At 39.2% G+C, this 25188-nt stretch overlaps 1 protein-coding gene across 1 annotated transcript in view; it reads right to left on the reverse strand.

The window, feature by feature from the left end:
- cntn3b (contactin 3b) overlaps positions 1–24976 on the reverse strand; it is a 43851-nt gene extending 18875 nt beyond the window's left edge. Inside the window, exons 1-7 of the mRNA XM_061041373.1 lie at positions 24587–24976; positions 18656–18791; positions 16534–16669; positions 7516–7691; positions 3693–3791; positions 1199–1402; positions 125–227 (exon numbers count right to left, since the gene is read on the reverse strand). Coding sequence (XP_060897356.1) covers positions 125–227; positions 1199–1402; positions 3693–3791; positions 7516–7691; positions 16534–16669; positions 18656–18710 — 773 coding nt within the window. The 5' untranslated portion in view covers positions 18711–18791; positions 24587–24976. The remainder of the gene's footprint in view (positions 1–124; positions 228–1198; positions 1403–3692; positions 3792–7515; positions 7692–16533; positions 16670–18655; positions 18792–24586) is intronic.
- Between the last annotated feature and the right edge of the window lie 212 nt (positions 24977–25188).

Here is a 25188-nt window from a genome sequence, read left to right on the forward strand (position 1 = left end):
CTCCCCAATGATTTGAGGAATCTGAGAATTAATATAGTAACACTTGTGGATTCTTAAATCCTGGGTAATACTATATATGGAAGCGCCTACAGCTTATATCACACATTAAATTAGGCTGGCTTACTTTCCCAGAGCAAAGCATTCCAGTTTCACCAACGATTCTTTAGCAGCTGGAACTGTATCAGGGAAATGAACTTCTATTTTTGGTTCGTATTCACCCATCACTCCTATAAAAGGAAAACAAACAGATGATAAGCTTTATAAATGAATGATTAACATAACATGTTACACAGATTACAGAATCCGAAGAGTCATTTTGCCACTGTATTACACTTTACTAATGAGCCATCATCCATGCTGTCATGTATGTTATTGAATCATTTATGTATAGGCTGTATTTCACAAAAAAACTAAGTTTTAAGGGATGCCTTGTAGAGAGCAGCACAAATAACGCCTAGATAAAAATTAAAATTAAAATTAAATAAAAACAGTACTAATAGAATAATAGGTAGTTTTCTGATTATAACGTTTTTTGTTTCATTCAAACCAATATCGAAAAATTGTTAGTCATCCCTTTCCAATAGCTTTTCATTATGACTAAACAGCTTATGTACCTAATGCCACCTTCACAGTCTGACAATGATACCTGAAGTTTGAAGAAGAAGAAGTGGGCTCCAGCGCTAAATACGTTACAAACAATAGGTAAGTCTAGTCAGGTGATTTAGTTTTTCTGACTGATTGGTTTGAACCATGTAAAAATATCATAAATGAGCTAACATACTTGTAAAATTCGATCAGAACATAAATGCAGTTCATGAATATATTTAATTGACCACAATGTAAATTGCTCAAATAGGTTATCTAAAAACAGTTACAATGGGGTTTTTTTTCAACCAAATTGAGCTCTTAACTTTTAATCTTTTTTTGACAAATCTAGGCCGCTTTTTGGTCTAGAAATTTTTGAAAAACTGCCAACACCAATAGTTTTGAATTTGCCAAAATAAAAAAGAAACTAAGAAGGATTATTTCTAATGGAAGTCCAACATGTATCTAAATGAAGGGTGGTGTGTGAAATAACAAAAAGTTAAGTCATTGATTACTGTCACAAACTAAATGTGACATTAAAATGTCTAAAAAACATTAGTAGATAAAGATTTGAAGTACAGCATAGACGTTTCTTGTAATTTAAAGTATTTACCATCACTTCTGAGAACCAGTGGCGTAGGAGAGCTGAGCACCCTCTCCTTTGTAACAGTGTTGTTAACCACACAGGTGTAGTTGCCAACGTCTGAGGGCTCCACTTTTGCGATGTACAAACTCCCAGTCTCTTGAGAGATGAATCTACGACTGTCTTGTTGAACGAAGTACGGGTACACATTGAAGATCCAGGCAAATGTCAAATCTGGAAAACATAACAATACAACACATAACAATTCAAGTTAGAAGAGTGTTTCTCCACTGCTCTACCTTTTTCTGAGCATGACTTATCCGTCTATAAGGAAAATCAACCTGTATGGCATGGGAAGATACCCAACATTGGCCTAAAAATATAAGCACATCACACAAATTTTCTTTCCTTATCTCTGTTTCCTTTGGAAGCGATACCAGTGCAAATGTTAGCGCTAACAGTGCAGAAGAAATGGGACCTTAGGAAAGGGAGCGAAACAAAATGGATTACAGTGCGTCAGTGGCTCTCCCCTGACACATGGCCTCCATTCCCCAGGTCCCTGGGTGACATAGAAGCCTCATGGGAGGCATGAACTAATGGATGGATGGATGGATTAAAGGGTGGATGAATTGAAGTATGGTAGTAGAAATATGTTATTAAGCCCCTTCGAAGTGATACGTCTACGGTAGAAAGAAGAGGCATGCCATTACCAATGACTTCATCTTTTTGAGTGATCACTGCACACATTTGCAAAAGCAAAGCAATGTTCTGTGTGATCTAATATTTTGGAGTTGATAGGCTCAAAGACAAAAGCTGTATGCAATGACCCTCATATCGCCAAGCGTCCTGAGCTTTGGATGGGACAGAGAGCTGGGGGCAGTGATGTAGACACCAAGCTCCTTACTGGGCAAGCATGAGCATTGTAGCCAGAGACAGCCTAACCTTTATTTGAACTACGTATTGTAATGAACTGTGACAGAATTTAAGTGGTAACACAAGGGGTTTGAAAATGAAACAGTGACTTGTTGCAAAAAACTATTTTAATAAAAGAATTCCTAAAAGTGACACAATTGCATTCGGTTTGACTGCCTTTTCAAATGCATGGGTTTATTTGAACATCACTGTTGACTGGCTAAACCCTTAAGCAAATCAACCAAATCAGAGGAAACATATCTGAAAGCCCAATTCAGACTGTTTCAAAAATTGCATGTCTTCAACCTCCATGTTGGAGCTAAATGGGGCATTCAGTTCCAGATTGAACTTGCATGCGATGGCAGCATTTCAGTTGCCAGCTCCTGTTCGCACAGCAACTCAGCAACGTAAAAAAGTACTCTCGTATTCTCCATTCAGACATCACCAGTTTGATGTTTCTCCCAATGTTGGAAGGACATAAACATAAGCTGTTCAGTGTCATTCATTCATAACTATTTTTCTCTGTGTGTATGCTTTTTCTAAAATTTCCCTTCCAATTTCAGCATCACTATTTCCTGCTTTGCTTGGCTTGCATGCTTGTAATGCCCACGACTGTTTCCAGCTAGCTGCAATCATGCCGTGCCATGTATCCTGAGTCCTCCCAATTCATCTTCTCTGCCATCTGCCATTGCCGGCTATCATCATTCCCCTCTGAACTTTGCAATAAATCTTCTTTCACCAGTTCTTTGTCATCCGAGTCTGAACTTGGGTCCGTCCTCACAGACAGTAACAATCTGAGTGATGTGATAATAAATGTGGTTGTGGGTAGAAAAGCTTTTGCAGAGTTCAAAGTCAATGAAGCGTAATGAAAACTAAGGAATACCCCATAGAATAAAGCCCAGTGGAGTACAAGGTTATGTAGCAAATCAATGGTTTAAATTCAAGAGTGAAAAAAAGCGGGTGAGTGAAAAACAGGGCAAGCAATGAAGAAAGGGATAGCAGGCTCTAGATGCTTTACTTTCATTCACTTCTGAAAATATGAGAACAAACAATAGCGCTACGGAGACAAGAGCCAACTGTGTATACGGCTATGTAAGGGGAAAGCTGTCAAACTGTATTTCACACACAGTACTCTGACCCATTATCCCAAAGACCAGCGGCACAATACACTGCACTACAAACTGTTCTCTTGTGAAAGAAATTGATTGTTCCGAAGTGCAAGCTACTGTATCAAGAGTGAGACAAGCTCAGCGGCAACAATTGTCCATGTCCCCAGTTTTCTGTCTCTTCTCAAAGAAGTGTGGCGCACCTATTTTTTTTCTTAATCTCCCATCTGTTTCCCTACAGAACATATTTTCAACCCTTAGTTAAACAATACACAAACGACAGTTAATGTGTGGATTTAGTGTTTTAAAGGTAAGAAGGTGATAATAAAGAGCATGCACACAGTTTTGATATAATAATAATAATAATAATACATTTCATTTGTAACGCACTTTACATTTTTCCAAAAAAATCTCAAAGTGCTACAGGAAGAAAAAATATGTTGACAGTAATTTTCTCTAACAGACAACATGCACAAAAGGGGCAAACTAAGATAAATCAAACTTACCTCCAGAATGTGCTGGTGGTCCACACAACAGAACCACACCTTGGCCCTCGCGGACATTTACAGTGCTTCTCACAGTTTGACTTTTAAAGTTTTCAAGATCTGATAAATCCACAAAAAAAAGAGTGAGATAGAATAAGACAGCAGCAAAAAAATAAATATGAAACAGAAATAAGTCAACTAGAAACTGTGCTTTCATGTAATTCGAAGTCTCGATGGTTTCTTTTGAAAAGAAGTCGTGAAAATATGAGACATCATTTCCCCCAAACTTCCCTCATGTGTTTTCACAGGATATTCTTGCTGTTACATTGTAGACACTAGAAATGTAATATGGCATAACTGATAGCCATTGGACAGTCCTGACAGCGTGCGAAGCCTTCACTGGCATCTGGGTTGCTAATGAAATAGAGGGACCTGACTTGGTGATGTTTACCCTGCAAGACTGCACGCAAAGAAGACATACACTGGAAATGAATCGGAGGGGTTCTAACAGGCTGAGCAAACAGAGAGGGAGCTCGCATGACAAATAACCCGTTACCGTGCCAGCAGCAATAAGTAACATCATTATTAAATGTAGTGTAAACTTGCACTTAAAAGCATTAACTCTCCTATCAATACTCTCGGTACAATCTATCCCCACACAACTGAATAAGCAAATGCTGGCAGACAAAACCCAAACCTGGGATGATAAACCACCCCTGGCTTCATGACCGATGAAGAGAAGCTGCCGCAGTCTGATCTGTACTCAGTCTGCACCCTCTGGCTACCAGCCTAGAGTAAGCCTTCCAAACACAAACAAAAGAAAGTCAGTGTGACCGATAAGGGAAATTAGGAGGGGGAAGATTATGGAGAGAAATGGGAAAGAGTGCTGGTAAGATTAATGAGCTGCTCTCTGATGACCGCAGTGGAATCAAACAGAGCCAAGTCACGGTAGGACACAGAGGAGGCCACAGGAGGAGATGGCTGACTTGAAATACAGACAGATGTGATGCCCGTCTTATCTCAACAGGATGCCACTGACTTCATCTCTAGAATGCTTTTGTGATTCTGGGCAGAGGTGCAGGAGGGAAATACATATAATTGATTCAAAAGCAGAACAATAAGCAGTAGATTACAACAACTGCAATGTTTTTGATGGAGCAGGAGGTCAATCAGAGAGCTCACGATAACTTCTTGGTGGATATGGAAAGAATGTAATCTTTACCAAGAAAGTGCAAAATGGCAAAGAAGAGGGATGTAGCTGGGCTGAGTGCTGCAGGGGATACACTACTCTCTTCTCTGGCTTCTGAGTAGAAGAATAATGTACAGCACTGGAGTGAACTGACCACACACTGTAACTCTGTGAGCTAGAGGCCAAACTCACTGTAGCTGCAGTGATTCCTTTGAAAGCAGAAGTAGCCTATGCCATAACAGAATTGCTGGACTAGAGATTACAGGGAGCTACCATTACATTTCAAAGATGATTGGTCTGGGCAATAGAGCTGCAGTATAACTTCCCTTCTTATATATTGTGTTCAACTCTTAAGCAAATCCACTTGTCCCTGCTCCAGACAAAGCCAAACAAATGCAGCAGCCTTATTGTGTGTTTGATATTTTCATTAAAATCTGGTCATATAATGTTTTTCCAGTGTTTGTTTCAGTGTAACACTGCACTAGGTACGTTTTTGCTGAACATTGGGGAAAAGGACAACAATCAGCTGTTGACACTTTACTTTGAACTAGTTTCGGTTTATTTTTGACCACATGAGGGGATTTAAACAAGTTTTAAACAAACACTGATAAATGAGTTGATATTGTGGTTGATCTGATAAGATGGTCACTTGTTAAACATCATGTATCAGAGCCAAGTATCTGTCATTTGATATTTTTGCATCAATACAACCAAAGAATGTACAAACAGTAATCACTTCACGGTAATCTTTCCCTTTAGCGGATAGATCGGTCACTGTGGTGACTGTGAGAGAAATTTCTTCCAAAAATATGAGAATTGGTCGTTCTCAAAAGAAATACGAACACGATGTGACATGATTCAAAACCTTTTATAACGTGATCGCGGATAGAGAAAACATTGGGCTGGTTCCCTCCCAACAGTCAGCTCACACTGCTTCTTAAACACAGAACTAAACTGAATTAAGACTGTTCAGAGCACTCTAACTAAATGTTCCAGGGCCATAAAACAATACATTTCAAGCAGAAGTTGCATCGCAATGCATACTTTCCTCTTTCTCACCTCTCACACTACAAATACTAATTTGACATGTCGTACATGTAAACCATTGATTAATGACGTCCATTAAACTAAATGAAGTAACCAAGTTGTCCTCTTAACTTAATGTATTGAGAAAGCCAAAGAGGCACCCCACCTTAGTCTTACTGCTAGTTTCCCCAGTGGCCAATCATGATACTTGAAAAAAACGAAACAACAACTATAATAAATTGTGGCTTAACAAGTATTGTAATTTTCTAAATTACCATTATAGAACAAGATGAAAGAACTATGTCATCATGAAACAAAGAGTGCCAGTTTGTATGAAATATTTTTAAGGCAGTATAAAAGTAACTAATTTTTTAAAAGGCGCAATATGTGAAATATCTGCTGAAATAAATAATACGACGGCAAACCACACCAAGGTGTTGAAGCGACGGTTCAGATATTACTATCTACTCAACTTAACAAGCCTCTGCATTTTCTAATATACGCTATACAACCAGAACGTGGTAAAACTAGGATAAATATTGGAGAAAATGGAGAGAGCTTCGAACGCAGAAAGTTTTCAAGATCGATGCAGAGCTGGTTAAACACTGAATCTTTCATGTCCGCGATATGGCAACCTGCGTGCGCCTCAACTTCAGGAAGGAGGGTGCGTGGTGAGACAGCTCTCTTCAATGCTTTGAAGTGGACTGCAGTACCGGTTTTAAACGTTACTTGTCAGAGTTACATATTGATCCATTAAGACAGGTGCTGTGATTTATACTGCACATATGTATTGTTTGGGGAGATGTAAGCCTATAGGTGCAGCTGGAAGAGAAGGCATGACAGTTCTATCATAGGGCAGTGGCCTCATTACATGGAGAAAACTAAGCATCAGCCATGCTGATATCCTAGACCTCCCTAACTTACATTAGTGAAGACAATAAATGTCAATCAGGTCTGCTCTTCACCCGGTCCCCACAAGTGAGATTCATTACTGGGCAATGAAGATAATAGCAGTCCATCTCCTGAGAGGAAGTGAAAGGTTCTCTATCCTTGGGACATGATCAATAGTCAGCAGACTTGATCAGGAGAGGAAAGGTTGGCTATAGAGTTACTGTCTGGAAGGTAGAACCTCACTCTACAGCATTACTATCCAACCCACTTTTTGTCTTTTAAGCAGAAGTATGAAACTAAACAGACCCACTGCCTCATTTGCACATGATCTATTTTATATATAATAAAGAAAAAATCATAATCATGATCACAAAATTGCAAACACTTCTGCCACTGTCTCCCCTAAAGTTTATATAACAGGAGCAAGCATATCATTTGGCAAAACTATAAGTCACATTGGACTGAGCATTGATGCTATCAGAGCTCGTGAGAATCATTTGTGTTAAGACGCAGGAAGAAAACTGTCATAGCCACTATCTGAACTCTCTGAATCGTATACATTCCTGAAACTCTTCCAAGGCAGTTAAATGATAAACTGTACATTAAAAAAGAAGGCCTTGGCCTCGGCTCATAACACACATGTTAAACTGATATTTCAGCAAATACAAAGAGATGGCAAAATGTTTGAAATATGTCAGAGTCGAAACAGAAACATGAATCCGTTGTAGCCTCACTTACATGCAAATTGCAGACTGGCTCTATGGCTGAGAATGGACCCCTGTGTGTTGAAGGCGGTGCACTGGTACACCCCGGTGTCTTGGTCCTTGTCCAGGTTGCTAATGATCAGGCTGCCCCCAGACATGTGACGCCTGTAGTCATTCCCCAGATCAATGAGTGTTCCGTTTAGTGACCATCTGGAAAAACGCAAACACAATCAGTAGTTGATCCCTTTAGAGTTGCTTGTGTGTTCCTCACAGAGATCAATATGATCAGTCCGCCCACAACATGCTGGAAAGACAAAAGGTGAGTAGCACAATACAATATATAATACAATATAATATAATATATATATATATAGTACAAGTAGGGTTCTGTATTAATTTAAAAAAATGTGCATTTTTTGAGTTTCCCTTACAGCAAACAAGGAAGAAATTAATTTTTTCTTCAAACTGGGAACAGTTATAGCTCCAGTTTTTGAACAGTGCGACTTAAGGTGTTTTTTCTTTCCCATTGAGTAAAGAAATATTCTAAAGCTTAGCCAGTTTTACTGTGTTGAAATTGATTTTCTCCTACTTTGCGGAGGATAATTGATTTTGACTTCAATAATAATTCTTTTGAATTTTCCTGTCAGTACTTTCCCAAGGTTACATAGCAGCCTCTGCCATCAGTGTGTAACCGGTTGTGAACAGGTAGGTGTGACCTGCCATGTAAAAGTGCTTTGATCAGTCAGAAGACTAAAGTGCTATACACGCTCAAGTCCGTTTACCATTTACCAAGGTTGACAGTACTGTAATACCTTAACAGCTGTTGGATGCTGTCATGAAATTTGGTTCCGCAATTCACCTTACCCAGAGGATGAATCCCCATTATTTTTAAATCAGATATTTAGCACAAACAGCAGGTCAAAGTTTTGATATTCTAGCCAATTCTGATTCATTTAATTGAAAAGTAGCATTCCTGTTCCCTCTGATGTATTCAGATGACTGCAGGAACATTTTCCTTTCAGTGAAATAAAATTGGTTGTTATCCAAAAAATGTATAAAGTATTTCTTCACTTGTCCAGTACCTTAATTTGGAAATACCTTTTTCAAAAAGTTATGATCTATCAGCCCTATTTCCAATCACAACCATTTGAAAGGCAAAATCCCAATTTAAAATGTAAAAATGTCACAGGTGTAAGTCTTGGTTAAAAATTAATGTTTTAAAAGTTAAATAATGAAAGTACTTCTGATAAAATGTGCCCTACTAAAAGTTTTATAACTATATTATTTGTAAAGTTAGTAGTAGCAGAACAGTGCTGCCAAAGGCCAACTCTTTAATAAAAGGTAGCATACCATATTTAACTCTGAAAAGTAGAGTAGTAAAAATTCAAATAAAAACTTCCATGGACTGTAACCTGTACGGGCATGCACAGAAAAGCATGTAAGATAAGGGTTTGGAAGAGAGTTTTTGTCAAGCCTCCAATTCCTCTCAGTTAATAAACATTATATTTTGACTCTCAATGTGAAAGTGAACTGAAATGTGACATGCTGCTGTGTGCCTTGCAGATGTAACAAGCAGAGTGAGTCCACCTTTCAGAACAAGTCACTCTTCTTACATAGAAGAAAGACACTAGGCTGCTGAGTTTATATTAGGTTTTTGTTTGTCAAGGGCACAATTGCTTTCTGCTGTAAAGGAAAGCAAAGTCCCAACAATGCACCAGCCTACACCTCCATTTAAAATCAACATCCTAATGAGCACACAAATCTGCTCAATATATTTGCAACTTATTCACGTATGGTTGGAAGCATTTTGAAGCTGATTAAAAATACCTCAATATTTTTGCAGCAAAGTGAAATTACATATGCAAAGGACTACAGCCGTGGCAGAGTAATGTACTCTCTGAGTGCTTTCTAATTAGCCTATGTGTGTTCTACTGTGTTTCTAAGTTATTGCTTTCTGACACCTTTATATTGCATTGTGTACAGACCGTTTCCCTAAAGGAAAGGTCACAAGATACTTAGTTATGAAAGCTCAGATCAGGTAACGAAAGCAGTTAATCACAGTCCCAACAGAAACAAAATGAGAATGCTTATGCTGCAAGAAGAGGACATTTACATTCACTGGGATCTTGAGCTGTTTATAAGAGAAGCAAGCAGAGTCATAAGAGTCTGGAGGTTTGCGGGACTTTATCTCAGATCATGACTGTAGAAGGAAAAATACTTTTCAGTATGAGATTTAAGAAACAAATATTTATTGGAATGCCATATAGAGTTTTTGTCTAAGGAGTATAAAATTACATTTCACATGAGGAAGGGGTAAAAATCTGTATCATCTTTTCCTTCTCAGGCAAACTAACAGGCAGTCGAAATGATGCTTCGTGAAGTCTTGAAACCAGTGATGACCTCCCAAGTGTCCTACCTGACAGAATACAAATGACTCAGTCTTTCATTTTGTAGCTTGCACTATTCAGTTCAAGTCTTTGCCAATCATTTAATGAGAATGGATTTGTCACAGAGAAAAACATTCCACCCATTGGTTTGAACAATGACATTCCTTTTGAATGCCCAAGACTTGACATTAAAACGTTTATAATTCTAGGAATATAAAAACATACACCCTGATTGTCATGACCTGCTCAAAGGCAATGGCCAATAAAGGGAGAGACACCAACTTGACACTAAATCATACCGAATCAATTACAAAAACATTAATTCAATTGCGAAAGAGATGAGGTTTAAATGTCAGTAGGGTCAGTATTGTAAGTGGGGCTGTGATAACAATGTATTGACAATACAAATTTGCAAATTTATTCATTCATTTTTAACTTGGACTTTAATTTGAAAAAAACATTAGCGAAACCTTTAACTTCTGGTAAATTCTGTTTCCGTTAACGTCCAAAGACAGGTCAAAGTGTGTATACAAGAAGCAGGAACTTCACATAAAGACACTAACTGCACACACACACAGTGCTGTTTCACCCTGCTGGCTCCAACATTAACAGTGACACTGTTTCGCCCCTATTAAGCCTTGGTTATACCTCTGATGCCACTTCAGCCACAGGAATTATTCTAACAATATGCCTCTGCAACCTTTACTGTACATTCTGAGCCAGATGTAACACAGGTAAAGTCCCGCCTTAACCTGGAAATGTAAAAGAGGCAAGTGAGAGGTAAAAAAAAAAGGGAGCCTTCATAGGCAAAATAAGGTGAAGAAACTTCAGCACAACTAACATCTTTAGAAACCAAGCTGGGTTCTAATGACACTGAATAGAATCATTCTGAAAATATAGCGTTATTATAACATTGTGCTCTTCCCAGCTGTTTGCAGATCTTATTGGATTTTGTTCAAATGTGCTGCCTGCCATCCTCAAAGTCCAAATAGTCTGCAACAAGATAACACCTAGGGGGCTCTCACTCTTGCATAAAACTCTTGAAAACTTTTTTTCAGGATGAGCTGACTTTTAAAATGTTTTACTTATTAATCCTATTTGTTGAATATTTATTTAGAGATTGGGGTCATTTAGGTAAAAAAAATATAGGGTATGATTCGTCTCTGAATACCTTCAAACCACACTAGGAAATCCCCCAAATTCTAACTAGAGAACAGTATAACACAAAAGTGAAGATTAAGGGCGCGGTCACACTGGCCATCTGTACCGTGCCGTACTCAAGAACGATTGGACCCCCGCTGCGCCATTCCTACGCTGGCCGGCACGGCCCGTGGTCACACTACACAGGACTATCCGTGCTTAAGCACGATTACCTCTTGTATATAACATCGTAATACAACGCATGCATGATGTTTGTTATTATGAAGCGTGCTCAGTTGACAAACAGGCGGAGAGAGAGAGAGGGAGAGAGAGAGAGAGAGAGAGAGAGAGACGGGACGCGCAGTCAAGTCCGCGTCTGCACATCGGAGAACAACACAGAGAGCATGACAGCTACTTTACTGACTTTGTAGCCAAAGTAAGCCATTTTAATCAGACACAGCCATAAATAAATTAAAATATAAAATAGACGCGCGGCCGCACATCGGAGAACAACACAGAGAACATGACAGCTACTTTGTGGCTTATATTGTGTCATTTTAGTCAGACACAGCCATGAAACTCTGGATTTCTCCATAATGAAGGCTGTCAGCGTTGTGTACCCGCGTGCTTGTGCTCGTGCATGAAGTGTACCGTGCAGAAGCACACCTCTCCGAAGTGTGCCAAAGCCAAGGAAGTGTACCGTGCCTGAGCACGATACGGAGCGGTCACACTGGCCAAAGGAACTGGACTTTAGCGTTGAAGCGTGCCTGGGCACGGTACAGATGGCCAGTGTGACCGCTCCCTAAGGACACTGGCTCTACTTTACTGAAGATACTGAAATGATTACCAACCCACCATGATATACCCTGAATGGTCCTGCCAAACTAAAACATATGAGTAATGCTGTGTCTTTTGGCAATACTGTAGATGTTTCTCTATCTCAGTCAAAATTCCAGTAAATTAAATAACAACTTTTAGGGAAAATCTTTCCTCAGTGAATGCTGACAAATCATGTCCATACCAAGGTCTTTTATGGGATTTCACAAGTAAGCATTGCTTCGTTTTAAGTGGTCATGTCCTAAAAGTAAACCATATTACACAAATTGCATGCATTTAGATTAGGGATATTCAAATTGAAGAGCCAATAATCCATAAATATTTATCTTCTAACTAACTAATAACAATATATCACAGCAATATTTCTTAACAGAAGTTACCTTCCTTCTCCATTATAATGCCTTGGCTGCGACAGTGAAACAAAGGTGAAGCAGACAGAGGATAAGTCTTAATGTTAGCTCAAATTAAACTTGATTATATTGAATGTACCACACCATCAGGCCGAGAGCAGCTTACAGTAAGTCTGACAGTGTCCAGAAGAACATTCCCTTTTTGCTGTGCTGTGCTGTGCTGCAGGCTCGGCCTGATCTGAGCATGCTCTGAATGAACTCACCATGACCTTGAAGTTCACATCAATTTTGCATGAGGTCTCCTCATCAAATAGACTATAGGGATTGTACTGCAGCACTGGCTCACCTAGCTTTTCCTCGAGGCCAGACACCCACAGAGACAGCAGTGACCACTGTTTGAAGTCACATACTGTACTAACACACAAACGCACACGCGCACGCGCACACACACACACACACGATTCACAGCTGATAATGGAACAGCGGTTAACTGCTGATCAGGGTACTCTTTGCTATTTTGTTCAGAAGGTAATGGACGCTGCCTTTTAATAAATTGTTGTTTATTTAGCCTTCAAGTTAAGTGTAGCACAATATATATCCAGAACACCACCATGTGTCATTGTGAATGTTTTTGTGCATGTCTTTGTTTGTGGCTATATCGCCGACTGCATTTATTAAAACAAAAAGAATAAATCCTTGTAATCACACCCTCCCAGTTTCACTTATTCCTACCTACAATGACCTGTAAACAGATGAACAGTCATGCAATGCCTAAAGTAACATTATATGAGAGTAGACACCAGTAAAAGAGTGCTTTTTATCCCCCTTCTCCAATCACTGCTGTGCCCTTGATCCTGTCTTACAGCAGATTCATAGTAAACACAATGACAGGTGTATTTATAAAGCACAGCTCTGAACTCCGGAGTGTGCTGCCTGTGGCACTACACTCGGCGATGTGTCAACTGATGAACTGTCAAGGTTATTGTTCATATATTCACCGTGTCGCCATGTGGGCGAGGTTGAGTGTAGCACCACAATCTTTGAAACAAAATTCAATAGGATGAAAACTTAAACGCAGATGAAAACCTGATGCACTTCTTTAAATATATCTGCTAGTTGTTTTTTTTTAGCCTTTCAGTCAATTAGCCAACATGTCAAGCTGAATCTTAATTGACTTATCTTCCTCTACATTACCGTTCAGTATCATCATAATGTAATTTTTAATGTTTGACAGGATATTTTTTTGTTTCTCCCATCAAACATTTCTGATCTGATGGGTCTTTCTGATGATGGATTTGGCTATCTGTGGTCCCTGAGCATCAGTGCAAAGTGATGAGGACTGTTGTGAGATTGACAGTCCAATTTATAATTCTTGTTTTTACTGTTTATTGATCCCAGAAAAAGACCCAACCAATGTTTAATTCAATCTCATGTTTTTGTCAACATCTCGTATTGCTGTATTCCTCTGGTCTAGAGCTTCATTATCCAAAAAGGGGTAAAAACAGATAAATGAGAAAATCGGTCACTTGGTGGATCTGGGTGTCTCTTAATTAGTTTGAGCATGAGCAGTTTATCTACATCTCAGAAAATTACACGCACACAACCACAAACACAAAAACACACACACGCTCAGAATTTATGCTTTCTATTTTATTACCAGGACAAAAAGTCCTCTCCTTGCCCGAAGGGAAACAAGTCTAGGACGATCAGTGTCAGAAAAACTGATGCAACCCAAATTAGGCAAAATGGTTTCTTTCCTCAAGTAGAATTAAGGGTAGAAATGGAAAGGGTTTGAAAAAAAACCAAAACAGCCAGTTCACAGCAGTCATAGTTTGCTTACTCAAACATCAGTCATTTCCTTTGAACCTAGTTTCATACTTTTAATCATAACTGAAAGAACTGACCTCAAAGAGAAGACTACTGACTTACATGAACTATGGTGAGATATGTGTTTGACTTTGTGATACAAACAAAAGCTGTTCTGGAAAACTGTGAATGTCAGAAAAATCTGTGCATGTCAGGTTCTACAACTCCAAGAAAACTGGTGTTTATAGAAAAACACCTTCAGAGTGGGGCTTCACCAGACTGAGAAGTAGGTTGAAGTTAAACAATAGCAATAGAAACGCTGTGTATCTACCTGAAATCTGTCACTCATATCGGATTTGAGTCTTTAATACAAAGCAACAATTCTTTACCAGATATACTTAATGAGGCGATGCCTGCGAGCTAGTTCAGGCAGACAACTTGAGCTGAACTGTTTTACACTGCGTCATTATCCACAAACACCTGACAACACCTCCTTTCGATTGGCGGCCTATTAAAGCTGCAAGATTTCTGGTCTATCCCTCTGCTCTTCTCTGCCAGCTCTGACCTGCACCATACTGCAGGTCAGCCCCCCCCCCCCCCCCCGTAGGCTCAGACTGGAGGTTTAGGATATCATCTCATCACTCCTCAAATCTTGCTTATAAAATATCACTGCCAGGAGTCAGAGCCTAGACGGCAAACATAAACTATGTTCAGATGCAGCAATAAATATTTCCAACAAATGCAAACGTATGTTTTCTGACTTAAATCCTTTAAGCAGACAGAGATTTGGATTATCTGCCGTCTGGCCTGTAGGTAGACAGGTCAGAGAAACTATCTGAGCTTTGCTCTTACCTCAATAGGAGTTGGTAAGATCTGTTTTTTTGTGTGTGTGCTTAATTTACCACTTGTATTATCCAGCTGTTTGTTTGGACAGGGGGATAACTGTGTTCATATAAACAATTATCAGATAAGAAATACTCACCTCCAAACAAGCAAGCAGCTGGATAGTCTGTTTTCATAGAAAAATAAAACTCTATCTATCTGTCAATCTATCTATCCATTCATCCATTCATCCATCCATCCATCCATCCATCCATCCATCCATCCATCATCCATCATCCATCCATCCATATATCTGTCTGTCTGTAGTCGGTTAATTTGATAAGAATTGTAATTTACGCCTTCATTAAAAAACTTCATCATTAAAAGAGAGTAAAGATCCTCCCCCCAACGGATTGCTATGTAAGCTATGACTATGCCAGTTAAGTGTGTCAGCTGTGAGTGCTGGGAATGCTGCCTAAATTCTGTTTATCAGAGTTTTGTAGTAAAAAAAGCTTCCATCTGATGCCACTGGACCTACAGTAAGGTCGATGGTTCCAAGTAACAGCCCTTTACCAAAACAATGATGATGCTGCCAGATATATATATATATAAAGTGAGGTGGAGGATACTTAAACACTCTATATCTATAGAGGACAGCAGAGCTACACATAGTAAATTCATCCTATGTTTATTTAAACAAAGTTCATTTTAGGGCAGAATATTCTGTGCCTATCATGCTTTGTTTATAGAGGTACTCTATACACTGACAACAACACTGTTTTCCACTTCTGCATTTACACCACGCAGAAGAATAAGTACTTTATTTTCTATAAGTGAGCAACAGAATGTTCCAAGTTAAATGTGAAGTAATGCATATGATGGTTTCAGCTTCATCCTGAGATGGCTTAGGTTGCATAACAAGAATAATGATACCCCCATCTCCACCCCCATCTCCACCCCAATCCCATCCCCATCTCCACCCCAATCCCATCCCCCCTTCCCTGCTGTGCCTGAACCCTGTTTTCAGCGCGGACACATAATAGGAAATGTACGCATTTAACAGAATGTCACTCACAAGGTTATTGCCTCTCTCTCTTGCTTGCTCCGCATCTACATGCTGCTGACCAAGCTCTGAAACACAATCTACCACAAAAAACACCGCAAGCTGCCATTTTCAGGCAGGCTCACTGCACCGCCAGGGAATAGCCTGGGAGATATCAAAGGATCTGTTGTGTAAATGAGTTGCTAGCTTCTCCTTTTCTCCCATTATAATTTCTTACACCTTGCATTATGGACTTCATTAACAGACTCAGTATGGGCAGTGGCTTAAATCTTATTATTATTAAAGTTGACCTCGAACATTTCAGATATATAATGATTTAAAACAACATCATCGCGCAGGAAAATAATATTCAATACTTGTTAAATAAAAAAAGAGATGATTAATTGGACCCTTGCTCATTGAGGCCTGTCTGTCAGTTTGATCGTGCATAATGTCTCTCAAGCTCATTTAACATCCAGAAAAGGTTGTTCCTTAACCTACTTAACAGCAATCAGGTCTGTTGGTTCCCTCTTTGATTTCAGTGGAAACACCATAAAGATTCGCACAAGCAATTAAGCAGCAATTCATTTCAACCATGCGATGTTGAGCAAAAAAACGGTAAACAAGCCAAGGCTTTTGGGAAATCTAACTTTGATGTGGTAATTTACCTGTACTGTGGAGAAGGGCTCCCTTCTGCCTCGCATATGATTGTAGCCTGCTGGTCTGGGGTGTTGATTGGTAAAATGAGGTCACTTGGCTCTGTCCTCCATCTTGGCCCTTGGAATATGACATCCTCTGTACAGGCTGGGGAAAGGGGAGAAAGTGTACGGCAGCACAAGCCTGTTTAGCCTCTATGTCGTTAAAGGACCATTATGTAAGATATCTACTGAATTAAATCATAAAATGACCTTATATATCATCAGACGCTAAGAAAACATGCTATGTTGAAGGGATAGCTTCTCTCACAACAATGCAGTAGCCAGTATGTCCTCCTTCCAAGTTTGTTTTTGATTTGACCAGAGAAGAAAAGACGGTTTAAGGACACCCTCACACAGCCGTTTTGGACGCCCCTCGGCAAGCGGCAAAATAACAGGTGTTGCAGCTATGGAAGCTGGCAAGTGAACTGGTTCAGATATAACTGAGTCTAGCCGAACTAAAAAAGACTCGGCATTCAGCTTGCATAAGCACCACGACAGACACATGGCAAACTAGGATAAACATTACAAATCCTTCTGAAAAATGGAGAGAGGTTAGAAATGTTTTAAGATCGATGCAGAGCTGGCTAAACACTGAAGCTTCAGTGTCCGCGACATGGCAACCTGCATGCACATCGACTCTAGGACGCCGGGGGAAACAGCTCTCTCCAATATTTTGATTTTGGACTCTCAGTACTCATTTTAAATGCCATGTGTGAGAGTTACATATTGCCCCTTTAAACCTTACATTTAAAAACACAGCAAAATTGCAGATAACTCAAGGGAAACAAATGAACTGTTGCAACTATTCTTTCATGATTTCTGATAAGTTACAGGGTTGATGAATAAGGCAGAGTGATCTATTTTCAGAACATCTATGTCATACTTTGCATGCACCGGTTAATTGAGGCCATAAGGATATACTCATCTGCCAGCAGCTTAAAGGGAAAGGATGTGGAACACAATCTGGTACTAAACGAAAGCTGAGCCAACAGAGTAGGCCTAATGAAGATCCTGCAGCTAACAGATTTCAGCATGTGGAGGTTTGACTACACCTGGTTTGAAACTTAAAAAAGAACTAAGAAATATATACATATATCATTTATACTATATATTTTTCTTTGTGACAGATTGAGAAATAAAGGGCAACACATTTCAGCAACTCTTGGTAGTTGAGTTATGGAGAAGTTGGAATTAGTTTCAAACTAAACTGCAAAATTGGATTTTAGTTCCACACAAACAGCTGAGGTCTCTTTTGTAAGTAACATAGGATACATCTACAGAACATACCTCAGATGTCTTAATGATTGCTTTCTAAACCTCAGTGATTTGTTAGGCTTTTCAAGAATACAATAACAACACTGTATAAGAAATTGCATTTCTAGGCAGTAACCAAGACCCGCTTAGAATCACTTGTCCGCTAGGAAGGTGAAACTGCTTGGCTCTCACTCCCTTGAGTACTGGGTGTGAAATACCCATGAGCCAATTTGAATAGCATTCATGGAGATAGAGAATGTAATTTGAACAACGGTTGACATTCTGGTATAGTGTCTTTGCTTCTCCTGCTCAAATCCCAGGGGTACATGCAAGGGCAGAATGAAGCCCAGTGGCAAGTAGATTGTGCTAAAATGCAGGGCTGTATTCATTGCATGGGTCCTGATAATGATCTGGACAGACCATAAACAGGAATAGGATCGGACCCCCAGTTGTCCCTGAGCTCTAAATGTGCAGCTGGACGCTGCCTGAGGGGGGTGTTGAGGGACAACATTCGCAAACACTGTACACATAATTGCTGCAGTTTTATCAGTCTAACCTTTTCAGTCAGGAAGAAGAGTTTTCTGAGGATATTTGACACTACAGTACTCTGATTCTTTCTCTTCCTCGCTAATGGATGGCACTATGTATAATATAGCAATGCTATGAATGAACTGAAGCTTTACAAATGTGCATTCATACCCAAAAAAAGATAGCAGTAACATTTTCCTGTGATAAAATATATGAAATAGAAAATACAACTTTAGGAGGAATGTTGTCGTTACATAAACAATGACTTAAAGAAAACTGAGACTTAATGTGTGAGTTCAAATAATCTTACCTGCAAGGCATCCAGTGATTGATAGCAGAACAATTTGTTTCCATGGAAACATCATCTTTAGGTCCCAAGGGCTAGTAACACTTTCATCCAACAGTGTGTGTATGGAATGCTCTTCCTTAAATACAGGATTTAAAATCTGAAGGGAAAGTAAGCATAATAATTATTGTAATATGCCATTGTGACAAAATGAGACAAGCAACTTATTAGAAAAACACATGATCATTAAACCGCTAAGTTTCTAGTTGTTTCATGTTATGTGGTTTTATTTGAAGTGAATGAAAGTAAAGAAGAAGCGAGTCTTTGGAAACTGAGAAGCAGTCGGGAGAAAACAGCAGCCGACACGAAAACCTGCAGACCCAAATCGGCAGTGCGGTATTCAGGTGGCACAGAAAAAAGAAACAGCTGTTAAATGAGTATGTTTTCTTCTAAGATATTCTCATCCTGCCTAACGAGCTGAACTCTGAAGCTTTAAAGACAAGTGAGGAAGGAAATGATTGACCTCAAAAGATGCTTTTCTATTCTTATTTGACTATTAAAAGGAGCTGACAGACTGTGTACTAGCACTCCACAAAATGCCACTTTATACTTTAACAATGTATTTGGAGGCAAAAAGAATCTCAGCAAACCTGCTTTTTTTGTCTTGCATCCTTCTTTTGGATGAACAGAGATATAAAATAAATGACTAAAACAAAGAATACTGTATAGTTTATTGAATTGAAGTATTTTCTTGTTTATTCACTTACAGTAAGATGATATATGTATGTTGCATCCTTTACTGTTTTTAACCATGTTATTTATTTTAAATGGGGGACACAAACAATTCTATATAACAAAGTTCAGGGTGAAACTCCTGTAGCCTCTGAAAACAGTCAAATGTCTTCTTTAGAACATTTGTCAAGCCTTACAAAGTGATTATGACTTCTTTTCTGTAACTTCTTTTCTCTGACTTTGACATAATGAGGCTGGCCTTGTTTGTTATATAAGTCTTAGACGTGTTAAGTTAAAGGATAAAGCAAGGGAGGAGGGCATCCGGCCTTTATCAGAAGGGAAGCTATCCAGTTAAATCAATCAATCAATCTTTATTTGTATAGTGCCAATTCATAACAAGTGTAATTTCGAGACAATTTCGAGACACAAAAAACAGGTAAAAGACCTTAGTCATTGTTTTATTACAAAGACCCAGCTTAATCCATCAAAATTTGTTCTGGTTTTTATTTTTTATTCAAATTACCGAGACTGTTGTTCTCTTGGTTGAAATAAAATGGAGAAAACTAGAAGCTGTGCTGCCAAGATAACAGCACGGATAGAGCTAAAGTGGGTCCTTGATTCTGAAAACTATAACTACAAATGAATTCAAATGACTCGTGTGTTATTTCGTTGGAGATTCTTGGTTGAGTTAAGAAAAAGAGTCAAAAAAGTAAATTAACTTTTCAGTGAGTAGTTAGAATAAATGAATCGATTTCAAGCCCAACACTACATTAAACAAAAAGATGTTGTTACCATCTTTAGTAGAATATATGTTAATGTTGTGGAAACAATACTAATTAACCAAGTGAATCATATAATGGTCCCAGAATGCAGGAGAACAGTTTTGATATCAGCATTATGAAGACATTCTAAGTTGCCATGTTGCATGAGCAGACTTCTGTATTTGTATATCTTCTTGTTGAAACAGGTATTCAATTCCTTTGCCTAGCCAAAAAGACAGACACCTCGATGGCACAACACAACATTGGCATTAATGAATTTTGTGATAGAAGATTTTATTCTTATAGCTCCAACAGTCTCCCGCCCCATAAATATTAGTATCAGTTGCAGCTAAACTTCAAGACTGCACATAAGGGAGCGGTCTGGGTTCGAGTCCGGCCTGCGGCTCCTTTCCTGTCGTTCCCCACTCTCTCTCCCTGATTCTCCCTCTCCCTCATCCGACTCTGTCCACTGACCTGTCTCTCGAATAAAGAAATAAAAAGCCCAAAATAAATCTTTGGAAATAAAGACTGAGCATAAACAGATGTAACGGTCCAAAAGATGCCTAATCCAACGCGTGAGCAACGACCTAAACCCCGTTAAACTTTTCTGATAGAGGGATGGAATGGAGAGCCTTAAGACTGTAATTGTAGCATCAGTGGCAAAAGAGGGGCTTTGCACAAGCTTTGACCTACATCACAGTAAATGGAAACTGATACGCCTCTCAGGATTAAGAATTCATCCCAATCTCTCATCCTTACACAGAACACTGCTATGTGGATTAACCCAGGGCTATCTTTGGAACTCTTGAAACAGCTAAATACTAACCACTTACTTGTTTCAGCAACTTGTAACTGTGGTAATGTGGCTACGTAAAAGCATAGCAACAGTCTCAAATGAAGGAGGCAGAAGCAGAGTCATAACGATGAGCAGACATAAAGAAGAAAACTACAGGGGGCAAAAATCAACCTATTTTTCCTTATCATAACTTAATAGCCAGCGATGGTTAAGCCTGAATGTTGTGCTGCTTGTAATTGTTCCTCATTTTTCCGTAATCGCAGGCAAAAGGTGATTCAGAGTGGAATTTCTTGTGTCTTTCAAGATTTAGGGGGCGTTTTGCCACTCTGAAAACCCATCACATTGGATTACACGGTTTGGGATTCTACTGGAGCAAAATAAAATAGGTGCTGCATTTTTCAGTTTTAGTGCAGTATTAAATGTCATTCTTTTTCTGTACAATCCAACCAGCCCTAATGGTACAATAGCCTCAATACTCCAGAGTGAAATCTCCTCAAAAAGACCGTGTTTACAAGTTTGGGTTATACAGTACTGCTAATGACACAGTGTCTCTGCTAATGGGTGTTTTTTTTTGAATGAGCACATTCATTCTGGAGTTTGTAAATGTGTTCTTTTTTTTGCATTTTCCTCATTGTCGATTAGTTTCTGAATTGATAGCTCATTAAAAAGGCACACTATTCGCCACTTTTGCAGTCATTGTGTTGGCAGGGTGTGACAGTTTTACATTGCAGAATTTCTTATCAGGACATCTTGTCAGGGGGCTCTCAGTGGAGAACTAAAGTGTCTCATTATGCTCCAAAAGCCAAGAACAAATACAATTCCAGACAGAATTGTATCATTTACAGCCCTAAAAGAGCAGCACCAGTTTAAGGCTGTGTATATGCCTTGTATAGTTCTACATCAAGCAAAAGAAAAAAAAAAACCTGGACACAGAGAGAAACACTGAAACAATCTTCTGGGCTTTGTGGTAATGAAGGTGAGATGGCGTTTTCCTTTCTCTGGCTTTCTCAACCTAAATGATGAGCAACAAAATGCAATGCCAAAAGTAATGAGGTGTCACACTTTTCCCCCCCTCAAAGAAGCTAAACCTGATAGAAGTCATTGGCTCAACACATTGCAGAGTAAATTAGATGACTTCTTGCTTAGTGGGGCTGTTGTCTGGCACATAATTGATAGGAAAGGTGGTTAAAGGCATCCATTTCCCCCGCGAGGGCAGCATAATTGCAAAAGAATCTAATGAGGGAGGGAGGAGAGAGGTTGTATCGTAGGGGGGGGGGGTGTGCAGGCTTAAGGTCTGTATTCAGATCACACATGGTACACAGAGTTGGGAGATCTAGATACATCACATCTCTGTGTCATGATTAGACTCAATGGAATGCAAAACAGAATATACATTCATTTACACAATTCATCGTCCTCGTCACCATTTGCTGCCATCTTCGTTAAACGAATCAGTAAGAGAACCTTTGAGAGCAGGATCAGTCACCAGAGACGGACTCCATCTGAATACACAGCTGCTCTGCTCTTCGGCAAGTGAATGAAGAATTCACCATCAACTGTGCACTGATTCCTCCTAATTTACTGTGGCTGACTGTGAAAGTCCATTTCACATGAGCCAATAAGGAATCAAAAGAGCTATTAACAAAACGAAGGCCGTCTTTAATGTCTGCCTTTCATGGCATGGGCTACAGCAAAAATAAATGTTAAATGAACAAAAGAAGCAAAGTAGGAGAGGGTTTTCAGTATTATTGATTGTACAGTAACTTTGCATAATCTTGTTAGAGCATAGGCCTATATAATGACCCCCATGGTAAATTACATTTAATGAGGTTTCCAATACAAGGACATTTCATGTTATTATTCTATAAATCCAATCTCAAATGCTTTTACATTAACTTTCATAAAAGAACTACTTGGATGCATATTCTCTCAAGAGGTTCCCCCCCCCCCCCATTTCATTTAACTTAATTTCAAGCACAGCCTTGCACGCTAAAAAAAAAAAAAAAAAAAGAACACACTTCACACATGTGACTGACATGTCACTCTGCATGTATGAATAAGGAAGCATGATTAGAACTGAGGCTAAGGTCAAGGCTAAGGAATGCTTGAGGACAACACGCAGCTATGAATAAAAGGGTGAATAAGTATATCTGCCTGTGAAACTTCACTCAATGTTTGCAGTTCATTGTGAGGTATTTAAACAAACACATGCAATCTGTTCTCTCCCACTCTTTGGTAACCTATTTCAACTGATTTTTTTTTTTCATTCCAAATATCTGTTTACCACCGTAGAAATAAGCATCTGGACAGAACACTCTCTAGACATTATACAGCTGTGTATTTTCATGCGTAAAATGATAGAATCCCTGGAAGACAGCCGAACACCCCCCCAAAAGACTCCCTTCAACGTTAAACACAACTGCATCCCTCAGCTGCAGCCCAACACAGGGGCAGGAGAGTAAGTGCACTTAAAAGAGAGGGGAGCAGCAATCCATTTCTCTATCCCCCCATCAGGCACATCCATTGAACCTTATTCTAGATACAGCCACAAATACATGACTGGAGGTCAAGGATGAGGAGCAGGAGACACTCAGGCAGGCTTTTTACATATTTTCTGTGCTATGAATCCATTTCACCGCCTCCCTGGAAGAGAAACTGGCTGTAGCATGTAATTGCCACTCCGGTTCAATCAAAAAAAAGGGTTTTTGAAGCAAATGGTACTCCAAACTCATCCCTGCACTAGAGTCCTGGATATTGCTGTGTAATAAAATAATTCACTGCATGGTTTCAAAGATGTGTTTCACCTCTCATTTGGCTATTGCTCAAAATATGTGCAAAGGATCTATAAATAAACATGAATAGAGGGAAGAATGATTCCAGTCCCTGCTGAACAGTAGGATACTTTGAAGATTGAGGATTCTGGGTATTTTTCACTCTGTTGGGTCTGTCCTTTTGCAGTCTGGGTGGGAAAACAAATACTTGCATACAGACCGCTGGGGGCCTAATATTTTCTTCAAAATAATTGATGAACCTGAGCTGTTTCATTCATTTATTTTCACACTCCTCTGTTTTTTTTTTTTGTTTTTTTGTTTTTTTTACAGCTATTGAAGTCCTGCAAGATTTTTAAAAAAATAATGCATTACAAATAATACAATTTAGATTTTCACCGTACAGGTTTAATTAAAAAAAATAAGTCATATTCTTAAAAAAATACAAATGAGCACAAAGCTCTCTCTGTCTCTAGCAAGTTAAGAGAGAGAGAGGTTCTTGATGCTGTTTTTTCATCCGGACAGAAGACAGCAGCACCATATGGACTTTGTCCTAGATGAGGTAAATGAGCCACAACAGTAGAAATCCCTACAGAACCATTCAAACAATTTGAGGCTCATCTGGAAACGCAATTATCAGCATCATGCATGTGTGACCCATCTAAGCATACAAGCTGTGTTATTGCCGCTTTCTTAAATTGTAACAGAAACAGCATCTAATAATTGAGGTTATTTTTATTTTTTGGACACATGTAGTTTTTTTTTTGCTAGCCTACATTTTTCGACAAGATAAAGATGACAAACTTAAGAGTTAATTTCATAATAAAATGTTAAAAAAAAAAAAAAAAGTAAAATAAGGAGTTTGCACGCCAGAGACGTCTAATGATTGGTTACTTACCTGTAATAGAATATATTTTTTTCCTCTTCATTAAACTGCTTTGGTTGTAATTCCAGTATCCTAGGGCTGTGTTATTTCCGGCTCAAGTGAGCGGATAACATTTCTCAAAGCAACTCTTGTCCTCTCATGAGCCAAAGAAGAGGTTGTTCTCTGCTCCAGCAGTGATTTGCTGGTTTGCCCTTAATTTTTGCTCCGTCTGAAACGCGCCTCTCGGTCTTTAAAGGATGTGATAAACGTAATCCTCATTCGCAGTATATTCCACAATCAACGAGTTTTCTGTTTGGGGACGACACGCTACAACGTGGTGCTTACTCGACTTCCTCGCATTACACTAACAAGATACTGAGCAGAAGCACAGAGGACCCGCGGTGCCTCTGAGAGGAGGCTCACATTGTGCGCATCCCCGGGCTCTGCTCTCTTTGTGCGCAGGAAGAAGCGCCCACTGGTGACGCGTGAAAACACCCATCGCAGCACAGTAATGCACCACCAGCCTATGGGCACCTGCCATTCCAAGTGCGTTAGTGAATGCACATTTGATTTGTAGATATTTACATGCTATGAAGAGCGGAGACCAAATGAAAGCAACCGACCGCAGAAGATGA

The sequence above is a fragment of the Labrus mixtus genome, chromosome 7, assembly GCF_963584025.1.
Source record: "Labrus mixtus chromosome 7, fLabMix1.1, whole genome shotgun sequence".
Lineage (NCBI taxonomy): Eukaryota > Metazoa > Chordata > Actinopteri > Labriformes > Labridae > Labrus > Labrus mixtus.